Genomic DNA, 23,046 nt, shown 5'->3' with positions numbered 1-23,046 from the left:
ATAATCTTTTTTTTTCTTGTAGTCATCTGTAAGTACCAGATTACAGATTACCAGACAGGTATTTCTTTTTGATTTATGAAATCAGAGAAAATTAGGAACGCTTTTAGAACTTTTTTAGACGCAAGATCTGCTGTTCACAGAACTACCTACTAGTGCATTATTGTTAGATAAATAATATTCTTATATTAAAACTAATAGTTATGTCGAAATCTATGATAGAGAGTGGAAGTCTAAAAGAAGTGCTCGAATCAATGGATTTTATAAACTCAATGTTAAGTGAATTTTGATGGGATTTTTTCCATTAGACGAATTATAATAAATTATTTTTAGGATGGCAATATTTCACTTACCGACGATCATTTCAAAGCTGATATCTATATTATACCCGTTAAAAGTCCGTGTACCCGATATAAATTAAAACAAAATTCGCCATAGAACTAGAATATTTTTTATCGGTTCTCCTAACCGCAGCAGTAAAGCTGCTTTTGTAAAGTCCATCAAACAATACGATTCCCGCTGCTGGCATCGCATTTTTTTTTAATTAATGGTTCATGATAACGTCTACGTAGTTTTGCACTACGCGGTAATCAAACCGGCAAGTCTTCCTAGTCTACCAATCATGTTTAGAACTTTAATTTTTTAATTTTTTTTTAAGTGTTTATTCTAGATAAAAGAAAATGACATTTTTACTTATTTAACTAGAAATAACTAATACACTACACATAAATACATTATATAACAATATTATCCACTGAAAGTGAATAATATTGTTTTGTAATTTTTACTAATGTTCACTTTCAGTGAATAATATTGTTATGTAATGTAAAATTGACTCGAAGTAAAATAAAATTAAAAATTAATAAAATACTTCGTTTTAACCACTTTTATTGTTTATTACCAACATGTTTCATGAGCAACGCTCACTTCTTCAGGGTTTTTGATAAAACTTTGAAACCCTGAAGAAGTGAGCGTTGCTCATGAAACATGTTGGTAATAAACAATAAAAGTGGTTAAAACGAAGTATTTTATTAATTTTTAATTAAAATGGTGCCACAAAATAAGTTTGCTGAGTTAGAAGAAGTAAAATAAAATTGTTATGTTATTTACTGAAAGTGAATAATATTGTTTTGTAAAGTAAAATTGACTCGAAGTAAAATGGAATGCGTTTATATTATGACTCCTTGGTCGAGGGCTAAGGTACTTAACTGCGCAAGTAAATTAAATTCGATGAATTTGTGTTATTAAACAATTTAATATACTTGCGGCACGTTCCAGAGTGGAAAATATTCTCAGTATCGCCCTGGTGTAAGACCATCATTCAGAATTTAAACGTTGCCTAAACGCTATATTTTTTAAACGTTTGGTGACGAGTCTGAATAGCTGAACTCGCCTACCTTTCTCTTCTCCATCTCCTCCCCCTCAACACTACCGTCAGCCTCACAACATACCCCAATTGGGAAAGCCATAGTCTTACTGGCTCCAGATATTTGGGAGTAGTTGGTAAAAAAACCACGATTTATACAAATGTTAAATCGGCAAACGAGGTCGAAAGAAACAGATGCGTAAATTCAGAGGCGGATTTGCAGTCTTGGCCGCCCTAGGCCCCAGACCATGTAGCCGCCCCTTTCTCAGTACCCATCATATTGACCAGGAGTATCCAAACTTTTCAGTAAGTTCCTAGGGTCAAAACCGTTTTAATTTTCCTGCCATTATCATTCATGGTTCATGGGGTGAGATTTGTCCAGGTCTTGGCGGCGGATACGTCTGCCCACCTGCTGCGTGGCGGGCCGGATCGAGAGAGACTGGGTGAGGGAGGCCTTTTGACCTTTCCAGCCGGACTATCTTGACCCATCGCCTTGCACCGCAGTTGGAGGGATGTATTCATACGTATGTCACTCCTGGACACACTAATCCCCAGATTCCTACCCACCCCTCATACATTTTCCTTTTCAGAACTTCCTATCCTTCCCTTCCTTAAAAAGACCCTCCACACAGCATCACCTACATTCATATCGCATCATATCGCTCGCCGTACATTCCAAATTGGAAAGTATGGCGAGCGATATGCTGAAATACGCCATCCCACGCATATTATAGCTCTGTGTGTGAACACGCTATTATGCATAACAATACCTAACACGGTTCAGTCACTAGCGCAACTGAATCACGGTAGGGATTGGAAATACGCGAGCGGGCGAGCGACGGAGCATGATAGGTGTGGCGAGGGCGGCTGCGGGGCGTGGGGGCGCGCTGTGTGTGTGTGTGAACACGCTCTTGCATATCGCTATTTCGTACGTAAAATATTTAGGTACTTAGGAAGTAATTTCTTGTTATCATCTGTGACTTTTTTGTCACGATTGGCCGCCCCTAATATCTGGCCGCCCTAGGCCCGGGCCTACATAGGCCTAAGGGCAAATCCGCCTCTGCGTAAATTGAATTTAACACGAATCGTTTAGTTTCAGTTAGTAATTACATTAAGGAATAAATCGATTATTTCTATCAACATAAATTAAATTCCTACCTAAACATGCCAATGCCAATGTACTTTTGTACAAGTGGAATGATTGTGTGTAATTTATTTCTTTTATCGGTTGTTAATAAGATCAATCAAAATGCGGATAGTTATCAGGAAACCGGCCCTAAAACTCGTCAAAATTATTCGGTTGGTGGATTTTTTACTAGTTCTATTAAATTGGTGTTTTAGCAAACTACATTGTAATAATAACACGATGACTACACGTATTTAAAACACTTTAAAGTAGGTGGGCTGGTTATTTTAGGTGAGTATTATATTATGAAAATATTATTTTTAATTAGTTCTTTGGGGAAAAATGTCCTTCTCGTTGGAGTTAATATCATTATTATATTAGAATTAATAGTACGTACGAGAAGGCTAAACTATCATATCTTTTTAATAAATACTAATCTAACATGACCAAAGGCTACTTATAAGTTTTGCATCTATAGTTGTATTTCTCGCTTTTATATCCGTCTAGAGCAGTTGTTCTTAATCTTGTTGGAGGTACTGAACCCCACCAGTTTCATATTCGCATTCACCGAATCCTTCTTAATTTGAAAAATAAAATATGATTTTTAAAATTCAAAACGTAGGTATATATTTATACATAGGCGCACAAAATTAACAAAACCATTAAAGAATTGTCTATGGTACAAAATTATATTCAGCACATAAATAACCCCTTATATATAAACAGACTAGAACACAATCATAATACTCGTTTTAACTTTAATGAAGAACTTATTATAGGTAAGCATACAAATAAATATGGACAAAGAACGTTAATCTATATGATTCCCAGTTGTTTTAATATGTTACCTGCTGAAATTAAAAACTGTGCCCAAAACAAACGATTGGTGAACTTACTGAAGACTTGGCTTACTGAAATAATTAATTTGTATTAGCTTACAATGATATATTATTCTAAAGACTTTTAAAATTGTTATTTATGTTTTTCATAATTTTCTTTTGCTATATTTCTGTAAAAGATTAAATTTTGTGTTTCATACATATAATTGTAAAAATGTAACTGTAAATTCAAAATAATAAGATTTATAATGTAAATAACCCGTCAGACAAACTGTTATATTTGTAAAGTGTGTAATATATAATAAAAGTTAAAAATAATAATAACAAAAAACAAAAAAACCATTTGGAACAAAACAGTTAAAACATGATTTTCACACAAACATTATATTTGTTATACATTTGAATCCATATTTTACATATTCGTCCGACCAATTTCTTTTTTGCTCGACAAAGTTAGTATGTAGGGATTAAAATATTAAGAAAGGTTAGCACACGATGTACCATCACGACAGTTACAATTCGACTACTGGGCGCACCAAATTCCTGCAGCACAGATATGCCTAACGATGTTGCGTGATCACCTGCAGCTAATGATGGACAAGCGGGGAGTGTAATCACGAATCATATGAGTCGGGTGTGTGTCTTGACCTCCGCCGAAGCCGTGAGCCTGACTCGCCGAACCCCTGGGGTTCGATCAAACCCAGGTTAAGAACCACTATTCCAGAGTTTCTATTAATTTTGTACTTTCTGATGCCATTGTATATAATTTATTGGATATGGTATATTTATACTGTTGATAGTAAATAAATAAAATGAAAGATCGAATCAAAAAGGGTATTCTGCAAAATAGACTACAAATGTGATGTAGATTCCCCAGTTTCCACTTGTAGTACAAGTTTCTGGGCACAGTGGAATCAGGCAACATAAGACTCTGGGTATAATAACAGTGAGTACTGGCCAGCTACGCCAGGGACATTTCAGCAGCTTCATTGTTATCTCTAAACAGGATGCATGAGAGCATTAAGGAACCAAGATACCAAATAACCACACACAATTGAAACATAATACGTGTCCTGTGATAAACCTCATAAAGGATTAAGCATCGTAAAATGTGGGATAGCAGATGTTTATTAATTTCCTTCATTAATTCAATTATTATTTAGGTAAATCTATCTGCATCACACTGCTAATCATCTGTCTTCCGTGATGGTTCGTCCCTCATCAACTTGGCAATAAAGTCACGACGATCAGTTCATCTCCTACTAACATAATATGAATATAATATAAGTAGCGGCGATGATGTTTGCTTGAGTGGATTATCTAATTAACTTACTTTTCTGCAACGGATCGTCTGCTCTCTCCCAGGTACTTGAGGCCGTGGAGGCTGGTGTTCTCTGTGAACTCCTTGAAGTAGTTGTAGCAAGTTTTGGCCTTGCGCTCTTTCCTGTGGGGGACCATCGCCTCACACTCCCCGGCCTCCGACCCCGAGAGAGCTTTCATCTTGGAGGGGCTTCCCGGCACCGCTTCATCATCCACCCTAAATGTAATAAAATAGACATTTAAATATTGACAGGTGAATACGGACCTTATATTGCACGTGTAAAAAATATGAGGATTAAACTAACACCTTTTAATTAATCCATTGGGCAATTTTGGGAGATATTCTTCATAGACGACAAACACAATACAGTATTTTTGGCAGATATATCTGCCAGCCCGACACTGTCTTATAAAAGTTTTGCTATCTCATTTTGTTTTTCAATGATAAATGTGATTTAAACAGTGTAAGAAAGAGAGAATACAGTGTTTTCAGTACACATAAAAAAACAATAGAAGCTCCCAACAACTGAAATAATTCCATGAAACATCATTTAGCACTTCAATCAATTGACAAATGTAAAGGTTTACATTTTTTATAATAAACGAATAAAAGTGAAGTGACAAAAAATTTTATAATACCTTTCTCTAATAAAGTTTTTTTAGTTTTGTATAAAGTGGTAATTACATTTTACACGATAAAAACCATTGGTAAGCGACTTTAAAAACTTTATCTATGTTTGCGTTTTCAATTTGAATATTTTAAATTGAAAATGTTAATTTGTCTGAAAAAACCTAAAGTAGTTTTTCATCCGTTTTTAAAAACAGTATTTTATTTCAAAATATACGTTAAAATGGAATCTGGAATTGAATGTAATGCGAAAATATTTGCCACGCAATTAACATTCTGACAGTTCACACATGAGTACATTGCAATATTTCAGAGGCTTTAAGGGATTAAAAAAACAAACAACTCTTTATAACAACCTAGATAATATTTATTTTCTACAGAAAGTACGTTTTAAATGTGTTGGAATTTAGAAAATTTCTGATTTTTCTAAATATTAATCACGGACTAATAAGCGGCTCTGATCTGTACGTCGACGCACTTAAGATAAATCAATCATTTTCTGTGTTATACTTGAAGTGACGTAAATAACTACTGCCCAAGTTCATTCGGTTAATTCAATTTCTATTTTCAACACGTTCTTCTGTAATCGTACTAATTATTATTTTTACTTCTTTAAAGAATACACGAGTTTAAAAAAAATGGTTTTAAAAAAATTCAAATGTTGCCGTAAATTTCTAGATAAGTACGTACCAAGATTTAATGGTTTTAATAAAAAATATATATATAATGATATAAGATAATTTGGTATATTTTGCTTGTATTTACATTTTACGACTTTATGTCCGGGTTAAATCTTCCCCACAGGAAAAACTAAACCCTTCCACACACTTTTCCACAAATGATCATCTAGTCAATCCACATTATGCAAGTGTATTATATAAGCATAATAAATACAAAACGATACAAGAACAACACGTCAACATACAAGAGATCAAATGGGAAAATAATTCACCGACACGTTCTAATATCAAAATATTTCTTCATTTCGAAGAAATATATAGAACGTATAGAAATATATAAATAAATATCAATTTGGAAATTAGATAAAATTACCTTTTAGGTTTTTGTGTATGAAATATACTTTAATGTGTAAAAATTGCAATATTTTAATTTAAACATAAAAAAACTAAATAAAAAAAGCTTAACACAAATGTTTTGAATCAAAACGTCGATAAATAAAAAAGTATCAAATTAGTACCAAAAAGTATCAAAAGTATTCAAATATCAGTTGAACTTAGGTATGATTTGAGATTTTCACGGCCAAAAGTATTATAGTGATTTGTTTTTGGGGTATTATGCCGTGTTTCGCTACCTCCTTCTTAAGCCAACGTTTCGTACAGCACTGCAATGTCAGTGACAGATGTGTAATCGAAATTATTTAGTTTGAATATTTTTAACTCATATTCCTTATTTATGTGAGGTGAAATCAGCCAAATCACATACAACAGAAAATCGACAGACCCGAATGACAATCGTTCAAAGGTTCGATATAATAAGCGGTGGAATCCCGCATTATGGTGCTGCCACACGCAAAGCTCACATCAACAGATAATATAAAGCACAATAGCGCTCGCCATACAATCCCATACAGACCCGACACACGTAAAAAGATAACGCGCTATAAGTGTGGTTCTGAACTTCGCTAACCGAATTTATTTTACGTAACCGCTCCCGACGCGATATTTGAAAAGTTATGCGTCCCCCTCTCCGCCGTTAAAAAGGAGAGGGGGTCATTTTAATTACGGAGCTACCAACTAAGTTCCGTGTTCCCTTTGACAGCCATGACATAAGCAGCCTAATAATGCATTTCTTATTTATTATGTTAGCTCATATCGTCATGTGTGCTAGTAAATTTAGAAACATAAAAAAAAACTTTATTTGGCAAACATACTTCACATATATTTAAAATATAAATATAATCAATATTTGAATTTGAAGTAAACAAATTTTCGCCCTTTCAAAATTAATCATATTTTTAACTCAGTATGTTTATATGGTAATATCATTCGGTTTTTTGATAAAGTTGGACGGCCTGATACCTACATAGAGAAGCTTCTAGTTTGTTCGTTTGTTGATTGTTTTCAATTGTTTTCCTGGGTAATCTGGTTTGCTCTCGTCAGCTCTCGTGCTCTCTTCTCATTCCCTGCCCTGGTGTTGGTCCTTGCCGCCTTTGCCTTCGACATTTTTGGAAATCGACTTGAGCTTAATTTACAATAATTTATTATATGTCGCTTTCGTCGATCGGCGTGCGAACTGCGAATTTCCTGATTCGACGGAGAGGTTATGTGAAAATGCGCTATTTACGCGCAGATTGTTTAAAATCTAAAAAGTTTATAAATAGCATTTATAATTATATAGTTGGCGGCATCATCATCTGAGGATGAGCTGTCCAACAGATCCAGCAATAGGCGACAAGTATCATCCATTTCGAAAACGTGCTCAAGCTGTCAGTAAGTAAAGTTGTCACTTTGACAGATGAAATTATGTTCCTCGGCCGCTCTCGAATTCAACTGACCCCCTCTCCTACCATAGGAAGAAATATTTGATAGCGTCGTGTGTCGGTAGAAAAGATGATGCGCTGTACATTAACTTTTGATGTGAGCTTTGCGTCTGGCAGCACCATAATGAACATACTAGCGCTAGCGTATAGCTTATCAGCCCACGGCTAACTGCAACACGCTCGGCGCTAAACGGGGGATCATTCTAATGCCGGACACACACTGCGGATCCTGGCCCGGAGCCATTTGAACAGAGTCCAAATTAGGGGAACATACATAAGACCGAGCCGACTCAGTTTTTATTTATGTCACCATCGAGTGAACAACTCGAACTTCTGAACTAAAATCCTTCATGGGTACATAAATTAGATTTCTCTTTTAAATATATTACTTAATAAATGCTTATTTAAAATAAAGCAGATATTTCAAAATAGCGTAGCTAAATAAAGTTTTTTTTTTCAAATGTATTTAAAATGAAGTACCTACCACCCCAATTCCTCCCCCCTACTACCTCCATCCTCACAACATACCGCAATTGGGGATGTCGTAGTCCCACCGTTTAATATTTATGTACATACGCTGAAGTTTATTTTTATGTGACGCCAAAGTTTATTTTTATTATACTTCAAACGAAATCAATTTAGCTGAATGTATAGAAGCACGCAGCTCTATTTCAGGCAGCGATATCATCCTAAACATCCTAAACAACAATCACACTTCTCGGTGTCAATCTTGATTCGGACTTTTCGCTAAAAAATCAAATAAATAGGACTGTAAGCACCGGATTTTTTCACGACAACTCAAGGCTGTACGAAGAAACCTTCCTACAGAGGCAAAACAACTGCTTATCAACTCTTACGTAGTCTTACGTCTAGATTACTGCAACGGCATTTATGCCAGCCTTCCAAAATATCAAAGTGACAAACTTCAATCCGTGCCTTATGCAGCGGCACGGCTCATTACCGGGGTCTCTAAATATTCGCACAGTTCGGAACACCTTCGTAACCTTCACTGGCTCAAGTGCCCTGAAAGAATCCGGTACAAATTGAGCTGGGTGGTGTTGAAATCCATCAATGAAATGCCCCCACCTTACAAAACAGTCTGAGGCAGTCAACTCTTAGATCTACAACACCATCAGCTATAGGCAGGATGTAACCTAAGCGCAAGCCAAATACTAGGTCTGCAGATCGCGCTTTCTAAGTATCTGGGCCTAAGGCTTGGAATAAACTCTCTCCGGAACTATGATGCATAACAAGCCCAATTGAATTCAGGTGTGAACTCAAAAGATAACTTTTTAAGCTAAATTAATTAAGAGTAGCATTCTTGTATTGCCTATAATATATCTTAATCACACTTTTCTTGTTGGATTTACGTTATTCGAAGCCTTGTGTTCAATCTGTCTCATATGTTTCAAATTCAAATTCATTGTGCATATAGTTTTGTATTAGTGATCGACGAACTGGTGGATGCAATCTGTTAGCCATCACTTGATAATAGTTTTACTAGAGCTTAGTTATTAATAAGATCATTGTAGATATTTATTTTAATATATATATATATATTTGTACAGCGTCTTTGAGATCATTTTTCACAAAAATGGCTGCATACAAAGCATCTAAATATTATTATTACTATTATGACTTATCAATTGTCATTACATTTTTTTTGATTTTCTAGAATCTTGTATTCCATGAAGTGGTGAATCATCTAAATTTAATGTTAATGTTCTTTATACAAATAGAACGGCGTCATATGCGCCTCACAATGTTCAACTCATATGGGTGTTTAAAATGTTACCTGGCTAGACTTAACCCTACTAAAATTTCATGTTTTGGAGCATAATATTCTTCTGCTTCAGCATCACCCGCAGCCGACAGCGGCTATATACTATATACATGTCTGTTTGTGTTATGCTGTGATCGGGGGAGGGGTTGTCATTAAAAAAATAATATATCGCAATCAGTAGGTAAGTAGTAAGAAGTTAAGCCGCCATTTTGCCGTAAACGTGTTAGGTTTAGCTTATGTGTTTATTGAACTAATGGAAATAATGTAGTTTTTATATCAACTTGTTAAAAAATTTAAGCTTCATTATTAATTGATCGGGCAATAATTACGTTCGTTACGATGTTAAATTATTTATGGGTTGTATCGCATGCAGAATTTATGGTACATATTTAATGATACAATTAATTTTTAAATAATTTAATTTAATCTATCGCGGTTAGCATGAATTATTATAATAACAATATCTGAATTGTTTACTAATATGCAATACCTAAGTTAATCAGATACTTGAGTCGGGCCATGTCAAGGGTCAGAATAATAGGAGAATATGTATTAGACGATAAATGTATGTGAATGAGGCAAGGAGTGTGTGCCAAGACAGAGTTGTTTGGCGGTCCGTCCTCTCTGCCTACCCCTGCGGAAACGGCGTGATGGTTAGTTAGTTAGATAGTCAGGTTATTTGTAACCCGGGAATGTTTTGTCGTAAACATAGTTACATGCTATATGTCATAATATAATCATTATACAGGTATAAATATTTAAAAAAAAAAATTATAAATTTCTTTTCATTAAAAATCACTTATTTTCGTAATTTTTATTCATATTTGCTATTATTTTCTTAACTTTCTCTGGTAATTCGCCAAATACCTTCATTGCTCTGTACATCAACGATTTTTAATTCGGTTTTTTTCTAAAGGGTAGTCTTGTTTTATTTGTATTCCTCGTCTCATGTGGGTGTTGCAGATTTTCAAGTTTTCTCAAGATTGATTGATTGAAAACATTTCCGGGGTGAACGACACACATCGTAGTTTAGAAATTCTTGCGATTGGTAGTGTGCAGGTGAAGTTTCCCTAATGATATCCAACCTTCTATAAGAGAGGTTAAAACAAGATTAATCACATTCATTAATAAGTAATATTTTGCCACATAAAACACACAAGAATACTCAGATACCTTGGTCGCATTTCAAGGGCGAAAAATACAAGTTTACCCCAAAAATAATTCAGAGGTAATCGACACATCTCACAGCTATATAACTTACATAAGCAGGATTAGCATTGATATGATAATAGCCAACCTCCGATAAGAGAGCGCATAAAAATAAGAAGAAGAAACAAATAAATCTGACATCGTAACAACAAAACTCAATGTAGACGGAAACAACACACACTTCAGCTTCGAAACTTACGTGACTGTTAGTATACGTGCTGAATAAAACTCAATGCGGAGGAAAACAACACACACCTCAGCTTCGAAACTTACGTGACTGTTAGTCTACGTGCTGAATAAAACTCAATGTAGACGAAAACAAACTCACACCTCAGCTTCGAAACTTACGTGACTGTTAGTCTACATGCTGAATAAAACTCAATGTAAAGGAAAACAACACACACTCCAACTTCGAAACTTACATGACTGTTAGTCTACGTGCTGAATAAAATGAATAAAACTCAATGTAGACGAAAACAAACTCACACCTCAGCTTCGAAACTTACGTGACTGTTAGTCTACATGCTGAATAAAACTCAATTTTGACGAAAGCAAACTCACACCTCAGCTTCGAAACTTACGTGACTGTTAGTCTACATGCTGAATAAAACTCAATGAAGACGAAAACAAACACACACCTCAGCTTCGAAACTAACGTGACTGTTAGTCTACGTGCTGAAGAAAACTCAATGTAGATAGAGGAAAACAACACACATCTCAGAATCGGAACTTACGTGACTGGTCTACATGCTGAAGATTTTACTGATGATAGTGAACCCCCGATAAAACATGTTATACAATAAAATTATTAGGATCTCAAATACAAACCATTTCGCGGCATATTCACACATGTCCCCGATCATATCTATCCATCCCAATATATTTGCTTAGTATATATCTTTTTTAAATAACAGATTTCCTTCCACATATTTTCCAAGAATTCTTGCTTTCGATAAATGATTCAATGATTTTTTTGATCAAGAAAGTCGAGAAACATTTTAATGTTGTACAAATTTGTAAGCTTTCAATTGAATTTTCAAAACCAATAAATGGTTCATGGTTCATACGGGTGATTAATAGATTGGCATTGCTATTAATTTCACAAATTAAATTTAATTTTTCGTGGAATACATTAAATCTTTTTTTAGATGTAGTTTCTTCTGAAAGATTATTTTTACATTACTTTCTTCATATTTAAAAGCTTCTAATCATCAGCGTGAGTTACTCCAGAGCGCGATGAAAGACCAACGAATCACACCACTGATAAAATAGAAGTGTACTGTGGCCGTGTCCGTGTATCCAGAGTAAGCAAATTTGTTTAGCAATTTCATCGGCATGTCTGTGGTTTAGCATGGATGATGGATAAAACCCTGATGTGAATACGTCATTTACGTTCAGTTAGCGATATTTGCGAGTACGGTCAGAATATGATTCCGACAGTCGTATCGGTAGACATAAGCCACTACTTTTAGCGCGGCTTCCAAGGTGTCGGATAAGCTGTCAATATGCCCAACTTTTTGGATAATTTTGTACTTTAAGGCGATGCACTACGTCGTGTAATATTTTAAATTGAGTCGCTATCAATAATAACCCTTAAGTAGATGGCGATAAGGTTTAAATTCCCGCTTAACACCATCCGCCTGTTTTGATTTATGCAAGAAAAAAACATGGCCAAAAAGTGCCTTTTATTTTATTTTGTAGATGTTCAGGCATAAATATTTAATTTTTTTGCTATCATTTTATAAATAACTTAATTTTCCACATTATAAAATAAAATTATAACCGAAAATAGATTCGTAAGTAGGAGATTTTGAACTTTAAAGCAGTTTTCATAGGCCTTATACTTAATTTTTTTCTGGGCTTATAAAAAGACTTATCTAAAAAATACTCGATTATTTCAAAGGCCAAGGTGTATTCTACTCGCAGTATTTAATTAAAGCATCTGAAACATTTCTAAGCGACCAAATTTTCAAACCAAAAACACATGATTTTGCATTACTACGTATGGCATCGCCTTTAGCAAAACAATTAGGTTTTTTTAATGAATGGGGTGAATTAACTAAGCTATTAGAACAGAAAGAAATAGTACACATGATCCATAGACTTAATTAATTAATCTAAGGACGGGTTGTTTCTGAGAATTTGAACAATTCATCAAATTTCAACGTTCATTTTTGGGTTCTGTGAAAGTCCTATTCAAGTTCTGTTATTATATCATTGTAGGCTAGTTGCTTGACAAAACTGAAATAAAAACAGAACTTGAAAAAATCTTTCACAGAACTTGAAAATGAACGTTTAAATTCGATGAATTGTTCAAATTCTCCGAAACAACCCGTCCTAAGACGTGTTAGTTATGTTATGACATACGACTTATGACTAATGATCTCATAAATTAAATTATCTCCCTTTCAGTTAAAAGTACACGCGTACTGCCAATGTATAAACTTTAATATATCGATTCGCATGGTTAATTTATTAGTATTTTAAACTTTTACGTAGCCCGTCTGTAGTTTATAAATGTCAATTCACAGACAGATGCGCCAATGTTGCCAGCGTATGTCAATTTGTGGTATCAATATTGGTCTGGGTATCAGAAGTATGACCGTGCTCCGGAAATCGGTATAAAATCATCGGTAATTACGCTAATATTCCAATATCGAACCGATATTGTGAAGTTAGTGATTTTCCTGTGCTGAACCCTTTGAAGTAAAGGATTCGAAAGGTATTGTGCAAATCGGCGGCAACAGTTTTCTTTCATGCCGGTACAGATCGCACTTCTGGGGATTATCTATTCAGTGTTTCCTATATCATCATGAGAATTCGAGGAACAAGAAATCACTCTCCGTTTATTAAAAGAATCTATTTTTATAAACAGTTCATGGGGGGGTGTTGCCTACATTCAAATATCGAACAGTGAACATTTAAAACATTATTATGTATGCTCGTATATATGTGTAATATGTAACCGAATATAGTATTATTATGTAGGTATGTTATTTCAAATGATAATTAGTAGGTATACAAAATTATGCTGACAACAATTCGTAATAAACATGGTGTTATTCTTCCCATTATAGTTTCATCCACGACATGATTTCTTGTTTTTATTAGATGACTAGCGCAGACCCTTTAAAATCACAGGATATTATAATTATTGGAGTTGTGAAGCCGATAGAATTTATAAAATATTTGCCTTTCAAAAACATTTTTTTAATCATTTGAAACAGATAGGTAGGTACTTTACGATGTGACATTTTAATTTAAAGAATATAATACTGCCCTGACGAAGCTACGGTGGTAGCCAAACTGACCGGAATAGAATAACAAATAAAAGTGATGTTTACAAAGTTATTTTTTATTTGAATCCAAAATTTTTTTCTGAAAAATTGCAGAGATATCAGAAGTTTATTTTTTTGAATGAACACTGTTGGTAATCTTGTGAAAAATAACGATATTCATCAAAAAAATTTACTAATAATTCTGTGAACAGTTGAGCTTACGTCCAAAAGGTATGTTCCTTTTTTTAACGCGACTATTAAAATAACAAACAAACAAACAAATTTGCAGACAACCGAAATGCAAAACGGTCGAGTTAAAACAGGAATTCGCTACGCTCAGCCAACAAAAGAAATACACGTTTCAACTGTAGAATTGTTATTCAAATAAAATAATTTTGTTTCCTATACCTAGATACTTTATCACTTGCCTGAAATGATATATACTTATCAGTTCCAATTTCCAAAAACTTAACAATTTACAAATAATTTTACGCATAACGCAGGATTTTTTACATCATAACGCGCATACACCGATGCACCGAAAACCGAAATTAGTAAATTTGATTTCATATTTCTTTATAGTATAGTTAATTAAAATATTTTTTTCATAAAACATTTCTTGTTACGACTTATAAATGGAAATTTGAAAGCTACATATCTAACTCTGGAAATCGTATTACGTAATGTAAATAGAAATTCCATACAAAAATCTATGTGAATTTCTTAGCGCTAGAGCTCACCATTCGATAGTTGTCGCTACTTCAAATATGAAACAAACAAATTTTCTGTTTCATAATAATGTATGATTTTAATTTAATTAAATTTATTAATTTACTACTTACCACACCACATTATTTCGTCTCATTTGATCTGTCACGTCAAAAAAATCTCCAAATTGTACCACCCTGTAAGTCGGATACAACAAACAATGACACGACGAAAGTCACGCCTGAAGCTAAAACACTTTGATCACGTACTATAGAGATCAAGCTAATCGGCCGAACACACCACGCAGCCGGACTGACTGCTAAACTGTGTGTGAAATATTCCCTCAATACGCTGTTCGACCACCAGCCAGGGTTGAACCGAGTACCTACATACGTTATCGGAAAAAATAAACTACGTAAAAACATAATTTGTCACTTGAAATTATTTTAATAAACACGGTACCTACCCGAAACGAAGCAGGGTTTTCTTTGTAGTACTAATCTAAAAATGTTTTTGTTACGATCCGATGAAATTACTCAATTTGTTCTGTATGTAATTTCAACGATATTTTATTTTTTTATTTGAATACATTAAGGAAAAATATGTAATTTAATTTTACATTTAATATGTTGAATATAAAATGAACCAGTTAAGTTCCATTTACGTTTTTATGAAAAGAAACGTAAAAATTAATTAAAAAATATACGAATAATTAAAAAATAATTGTTTTGATTCAAGTTCATTGTTAGGTTAATTTTATTTTAAACGTTTTAAGGGTACAGTGGAAAATATAAAAATCTCTTAGAGTGTTGCAGATACGTCAGAGTAAAAAGTTTTGTGCGTATTTCAATTTGAAATGTTGTATATAATATAATAGATTGCTAGAAATTATAAGCTTCCAGATTCCACAACGTATTACTAGAAGTCAGGATTTATTTCAGTGCAGAAATTCTGGGACTAACTACCATATGTATTCCTCTTTGCCCAGAATACTAATGGAGAGAAACAATTATACCAAGTCAGTGGACATCTTCAATTTATCTTTAAACAAATATAAAATGTTGTTAATGAAGGAATTCAAGCAGTTATGTACAATAAATAATGTATATTTCTTAATATTCATGTGTAACAGCCACAAAAAAGGGCGTTAATTAATAAATTATTAAATAATCATTACAAATTATGGACCACTGAAAATATTAATCCAAAAGCAGCAAAAACCCTCTAACAATGAGCTCTCATCATGCATTTCAGTAAAGTAAATGCAAAAATTTTCAGTTCGCATCGTCATTATCATCATATATAATAATGAAGCATTGAAATATTCATTCAAAGCATTAAAAACCGCTGAACGGTGATTTCTGGTGTCATGAAAATTATAAACTTTGTTCTGTTTTGTATTTCTAGGTCAACGCAATTCTAAGGAGCTTTAATTGTTCAAAGGAAAATCACACTTATCTGCCGATTGTCCCTCTACCATACTCAACAAATAATAGTAGTCAATCTTTATATGTGAAAATTCAGCCTGCGAATGTTCGCACTCGCATTACTCTGAAAGTAGTTGACCGATATCGCTGGAAATTTCAAAGTTTGTTGGGTAGAAGAAGTTAGTGACGCCCGAGAAATACTTAACGCAATATCTCTACACCGGAATGAGATACGGAATCGGATTAAAGTTGATGTAATGTGGTTTTTTTACAGTAACATTGTGATATACAATAGTGAGTGGTGAAAGAAACAAGAATATAGGGAAGGATTGCGAGGTCCACTAGTAAAAAAACAAAAACTCTCGAATCGTCTTCTCTGTATTAAATTATTATTAAAAAACATCAAATTACTTGAACACTCTTTTCGAGATACGTTAGGTACAGACATGTTGTAAAATCAACATTTTGTTTTTCAGTTTTGTTTTCTTGTGAGAGAGACAGCCCTGCTAATTGGTAGTCATAACGAGTAGGTATGACACGATGTAATTACTGTTGACACCAAGCTCAGGGGGTTTGTCTGTCAACTCCCTCTAAACTCCCATTGACCCATTCACCATAATTTCGCCGTTAATACACCATAGGGAAATTTCAGACAAAAACAGTAAAAATTTGTGAAAATTCTCGTTTCTTTCAATAAATATAATAAACAGAACATACATAACAGAACATACCTATACATATTATTATGTCCTTGCGGAATTCGATTATTTGTATCAAATTTTCTCGATTTTTTAGAATAATAATATTGCATTCAAGGTTAATCTATGATATGAAAAGAGAAGAGGAGGAAAAAGGAAAATAAGATTGTGGTTTTGGTGTTGAAGCACCTAAACAATTATTGTAAAAGTGGGAGTTCTTTCAATGTCTGGAAAATAAAATAAAATAATTAATATTTATTTTTGGAATAACTTTATTGAGTAAAACCTCAAATTGTAATATTTAAATATTGAAGACAATATTAGTGATTTCTAAACGAAAAGTTTTTTTTTCGTTTTTTTTCGTTTAGAAATCACTAATATTGTCTTCAATATTTAAATATTACAATTTGAGGTTTTACTCAATAAAGTTATTCCGAAAAATAAATATTTATTCTAGACTTGCAGAAAAGTCAACAGATGTCGCACATTAAAAATAAAAAAATAAGATAGGTTTATCTAAAAAGACGCTGTCTGGATTGCATTTAGTTCGGGTTGAATCTTGCGATCATACATAAAGATAGTTCCCAATAAAAATGTGCGGTGAAAAAATGAAGACAATGTTAGTGGTTCTTATTCGAAGTATGATACAGTTAAAAGTGACCGAGGGGAATAGGGTCCCATTAGCTCAGTCGGTAGAGCACTGTCCCGGAAAGACAAGGGTCCTGGGTTCGAGTCCCAGATGTGACCGTTTCCTTTTCTGATTTTTCTGTTTCAGATTTTCGTTTAGAAATCACTAATATTGTCTTCAATATTTAAAATAATTAAGTTATTCAATTACGGTAAAACCCTTATTATCCGGTTTGTAAAAGAAATCGAAAAATCCCGATCGGTAGAAGCAGAAATTATGTGATTTGACAGCATCAATTTAAAAAAAAATCTACTTATAAAATTTCTCAATAAAAAAAATAGTCATATAATTTATTATATTGACTGTGTTTTGTTAAAACCGTCAAGACACACTTTTATGAGAATGCTTCTTTTCAGAAGATTCATATATAATAGTCTTCAGAGCACAACATGGTACGGTAATTAAATTTTTTTATTAAAATTTAATTACTTCACACATTTTTTAGGTTATTTGGAGAAATACTTAGATAAAATTACACAACCCTCAATTAAATTAAATTTCAATATTTCTCTTCAAAATGATGAAAAACTTTCATAATAACTACAAGATTTTTTAATTAGTTTTACGAATCCGTAAATCCTCTCCTGTAAAGTTTTAATTTTGTGGCTTGAAGGTTTTTACCAAATCAAATTATATAATGTTATGTAACGTAAATATGTGACGTTATTATATTAAGTACCTTTTGAACTCTTCAATAGTACTTTCTACCGGTAGACGAGTATTATTTTTTCTCTTCTCAGTTAAATATGAACTTTTCACTATCCGGACAATGTTAATTCCCAATTAGTCCAGATAATGGAAGTTCTACTGTAATTTAGTTTCAATTATAACGAAAAAAGATTTATAATATTTGACCTTCACTGAATTTTGAATCCACACGATTTTGATGACACAATAGAGATTTTTCCCAATTAAGTTCCCATTCGCACAATGTGATTCTAATTGAACATATTTTAACCGTATATTATAGCAGATTTTCAATGTGTAGCCTAACCATAAATAATAATGGATTTGAACTCCGAAACAGCTGTCACAAAAATAATATAGGTACTAAAATCTAGTAGAACTATTCATAATAACATTATTAAGGATTAATTTAACATTTATGTAAGTATTCGTATTGATATACATGGTGTCCGGAAACTTGTGGTACAAACGGTGAATCTACATCACAGTTAAAGTCGATTTTATATTGTTTCTTTTTTTCATTCAAGCTTTCGTTTTCGAGTAAATCGAGTCTTAGGTTGGATTTTTTTAGGTCAAATTCGATAAAAAAAAACCTGTCCCTACGGGGTTTTCATCGATTTTTTTATTGCCTAGAAAAGTTTTTCAATCCTTTGGTTGCAGAAAAAAACATCAAATCGATTTTTTTTCTCTATTTTTCACCAGTTTCCCGCTTGTACTACTAGTTTCTGGACACCGTGTATTTAAAATATGCAATATTTATATTAGTACAGTATTGAACGCGATATTTCTTCTACCCATGAAATTTTCCGCGAGCGATTCAAGCGTATTTTTATGGTACATACATAGCAATGGTTGCACTTCCAAAACCATGAGAGAAATAATCATCTTTTTTATTATCTTAATACATAATTGCGTGGGTAGAAGCCACAGGATGTAAACGAATTTATTTCCGAAAGTGATATCATATTAATTTTTAATTACCAACGCAATGAATGATCTTGGAGTTTTAATACCAAAATTGGTACCTTTATTAATTAATTTATTAAAATTCAACGGGTGTAAAAAAGCAAATGTCATCAAAAATAATTTCGCTTTTGTCATTTGATTAAATGATGTTTTCAAAAAAGGAGTGCCGTAGGTATTTAATAATTATTTATATTGTAAACCCATACGGGCTTCTACAAACATATGAGATATGCTCATAATAAATTAGTGGAACAGTAATCATGTAAGATTTGTTAAGAGGAAGCTACAAGCCAAAAATGTTTATATTATTGGTATACCTCATATTGCAGGTAATAAGCATTAAAATCGCTTGAGAAAACGGAGTCTAGAAACGTTCGATTTCAAGCATAAAACTGGTTTTTATTTATTTTGTAAATAATTTTATAAGAAAACAAAAAAGTTAATCAGGTGAAACTGTCGCGTTCATACATTTCTATTGAAAAAATATTTTTTTTATTAGTTTACGTTTATATTTTTTATTGAGTAATTTATTCTTTAATCTGCATTCCACTCAAGCGAAACGATAGGAAAACATTTAATTTATCTAAAGCATAGTTTTTGGTATTCATAATGTACACCAATTCGTTTTAAAGATTAATCAAAATAGTGTTTTAGCATTAAGCTTCGCCTTAAGTATTAAAATTATATGTATATAACCCAAGCAGAAAAATAGTGTTATGCTAACCTTAATTATTATTATTTTTGCAGTATGTTATTATAGCCTTCTTGTAACTATATTCTGTGCAGTTGAACACATCTACAATTTATTGAGGTATTAAAGTGGTAAGTTCCCAATTACTTACATTATTTAAAAGAATTAGCCATAATATTAATATATCATCGAATCTATTTTTTTTTAAATTTTGTTTACTTGCGGCTGCTTTTGATGATGATTTTTATATTATATGAATATAACATTCATATAGTTTATGTAAATCAGCATCAATAAAAGCAACTAACAGTTTTTAAATAAAGTTTTTTTTTTCAATAGAAAAAAAAGTTTATTTTTCAAAAATGTTACCCTCGGGAAGGCGAGTGAGTTGTGCTTTGGATGATTCTCCAATGTTTTAAAAAAATATTAAAAATGATTCAATTATAAAACGTAATAAAAAAATTCATAATTCGGTGTTTACAAGAGACTAAATAATATGGAAATTTCAACTAGGTACTATTAGTTAAGTACCGGCGCAGACCGTGAAAAATCAAGGGATATTATATTTGTGGGCAGTGTCGTAGTTATAGCATTCATACGGAGGGTTTGTCACTGAGGGGGGGGGGGGGGTTAAAGGGGGGAGGGTTGGAAAAATTATTAGAAAATTTTGGGACCTCTACTTACCACGATTTATATTTACATTCACAATTTATATCCCATTGATAAAAGAGATGTTGTAAAATATTGTATTTTCCAGGAATTTAATCTACAAGTACTATTCTCTTTTTTTTGAGGCTGATAGGGTGGGGGCGTGGGGGAGGGGGGGGGGTTGGTTTGAGTTTGAGGGTTTGAGGGTTTCGGTTTGAGGTGCCATTAGCGAAATATTGCGGGGGATCCACTAGTAATTTATATTTTACTCTCAGAATTAATAAATCGTTCTTGAAAAGGGCTTCAAACGCTATTCTCTACAAACGCTCCCGTGATTGGTCGAACTGTGTGAACCCCAATGTTCTGCGATTTTTTGTTCTAACGTTAAATATTAATTTTAGTACGAAAATTTTATAATAAAAAAATACCCTTAATTTGACTAACATTTAGGTTAACATTGATAAAAAAATTACTGGAATTCCTGACGAATAAAGAAAATATCCATACAAAATGCCACGGTAAACATGCAGATCACAAATTACGTCACGCACCCATCTACCTCTTCCCGCTCGGATTATGGTCGTTGTAGCAGGCTTTAAAAAATTCAAACTCAAAAATTAATTTAACTATGAAAACAATCTTTTAAAAAAAATACTGGTATTTAAGTTTGAATGTGGACATTGATAATATAAATAAAAAAATGGACTCAAATTCCTTATTACATAATATGATCTTATAGCTTATAGGCCCACTCATTTGGAATAAACTTCCCCCAGCCCTTACCAATATACAAAATTTTGCTGAATTTAAACGGGTTTTAAAAACAAAATTATTCAAAAAATCATATTTAATAATATAAAAATCATTTATACTATCATGAATCTAAGCTTCTTTTCAATATACTATAATAAGTCAGGTTTTGAAGTTTCCGGAAATTGTTTGGTTTCGGTTTCCTCCTTATTGTACTTTTAATGCTTTCCTGTTTTATATAATATTTTAATTTTAAAGTTCTTATTTTTCGTGCACTGTTATTGTCTTTTATTGTTGTCCTCTACTAAAATAGCACTGTTATTGTCAAATTTTATTCTCTGCTTTTGTGTAAGCCGTTTATTCTTATTTTATTATTATCTTTTTCTTTTTCTTATTCTTATATTATTCTTTATTTCATATTATGTTATTAATTTTTTTTAAAGGAACACAATAGGAAATTTTATTTTTAAGTTTATTATAGTTAAGCGCACTTGAAGTGAAACAACACAAAACTGCGCTATATAAATACTATGTTATTATTATTATTATAAGAGTTAATTACGCCGCTAAAGTCAAGTTCTAGGAAAGTGACTGTTTCAGATGAATAATAATTATATAATATTTTGATGACCTATTGATCTTATGTCATGCAAAATGACCATTACGACTCACAAATATCTATTCTCACATAAATCTAATTAATCTATTATACCTATTATGTATCAGGGGCGATCCAGCAAAATGTGAAAATTGTGCAGGCTGGCCTCAGGCCGCCCTTCGGTTCACTGCAAAATAAAAAATCAAAGTAATTCGAATAAAATTCTAAGGCCTCCCGCAGAGGAGAGACTTTAGTCGCGGCAACAGTTGGAAAACTATTCCAACATTCAAAATTGCCAATTTTTATGCCCGCAACTGTCGCAACCCAACTTTCTCCGCAACTAATCTCTCTCGTCTGCGGGCGCTCTTAGACGAATACAAACGATATTTCAAAACATAATTTTTGTAAGAAAGAAAGTTGAAGTCGATTCATCCTTGGGTTTATATGGCATAAAAAGCATGTTCTCACGGATCTATTTCATAGATTGGATGTTCTCAAAGTGGGTATTTTAATATATCAAACAAATATAGGTAGTTCTATATTCTTTAAACTTTATTAAAACAAGCAAGCAATGGTTATAACTTTACAGAAGAAAAAAAATTGTTTCGGAAGTAATACAAATTCAAGCGATGAGTGCGCTTGTTTTTTTTTCCAACTAATTTATCGAACCTTGGCTTTGTGTTTGGACATAAAGTATGAGATCATATTCCAATTCAAGTTTATTTCTATATTTCGTTTTTATTGCAACCATGGAAGAAAATGTGAATTCACATTGATGTAAAACAGCAGACGGAATCAATGTTTAATTTTAATAAACACAAAAAGGCTAAGTGGTCGCATAGAGGTGAATGTTTTATTTTATTACTAAAAGGGGGTCGCGCCTTAAAAAATTAAAAAAAAAACCCTTAATAGATCATAAAATAGGTGAGGAGGGGTCCAGTTTTCTTTAGTCACTGGTGGGATCCCAAAAATCGCTATGTTTTGAAATACCGAAGTAAATGAATTAAAAATATTTGTAACTTATCTGGACAAAACAAACAACGAAAGAGAACAGCAGCTGCTCCTCAATAACATTGAAATCTTCGGTCTCCCCGAAAATAAGGATGAAAACCAAGCAGACAGTCTAATAAAAATTGCAT

The 23,046-nt window shown here is 32.8% G+C and overlaps 1 protein-coding gene across 1 annotated transcript in view; it reads right to left on the bottom strand.

The window, feature by feature from the left end:
• Positions 1-15,065, bottom strand: part of LOC149426912 (pickpocket protein 28-like) — a 36,893-nt gene extending 21,828 nt beyond the window's left edge. Inside the window, exons 1-2 of the mRNA XM_089639096.1 lie at positions 14,889-15,065; positions 4,662-4,865 (exon numbers count right to left, since the gene is read on the bottom strand). Of these exons, the coding sequence (XP_089495222.1) occupies positions 4,662-4,865; positions 14,889-14,911 (227 nt within the window). The 5' untranslated portion in view covers positions 14,912-15,065. The remainder of the gene's footprint in view (positions 1-4,661; positions 4,866-14,888) is intronic.
• Between the last annotated feature and the right edge of the window lie 7,981 nt (positions 15,066-23,046).

The sequence above is a fragment of the Hesperophylax consimilis genome, chromosome 1 (genome assembly GCF_061612785.1).
Source record: "Hesperophylax consimilis isolate HC1 chromosome 1, BYU_Hcon_1.0, whole genome shotgun sequence".
NCBI lineage: Eukaryota > Metazoa > Arthropoda > Insecta > Trichoptera > Limnephilidae > Hesperophylax > Hesperophylax consimilis.
Note: the sequence above shows the minus strand (reverse complement) of the source record. Positions and strands in the feature narration are given on the sequence as shown.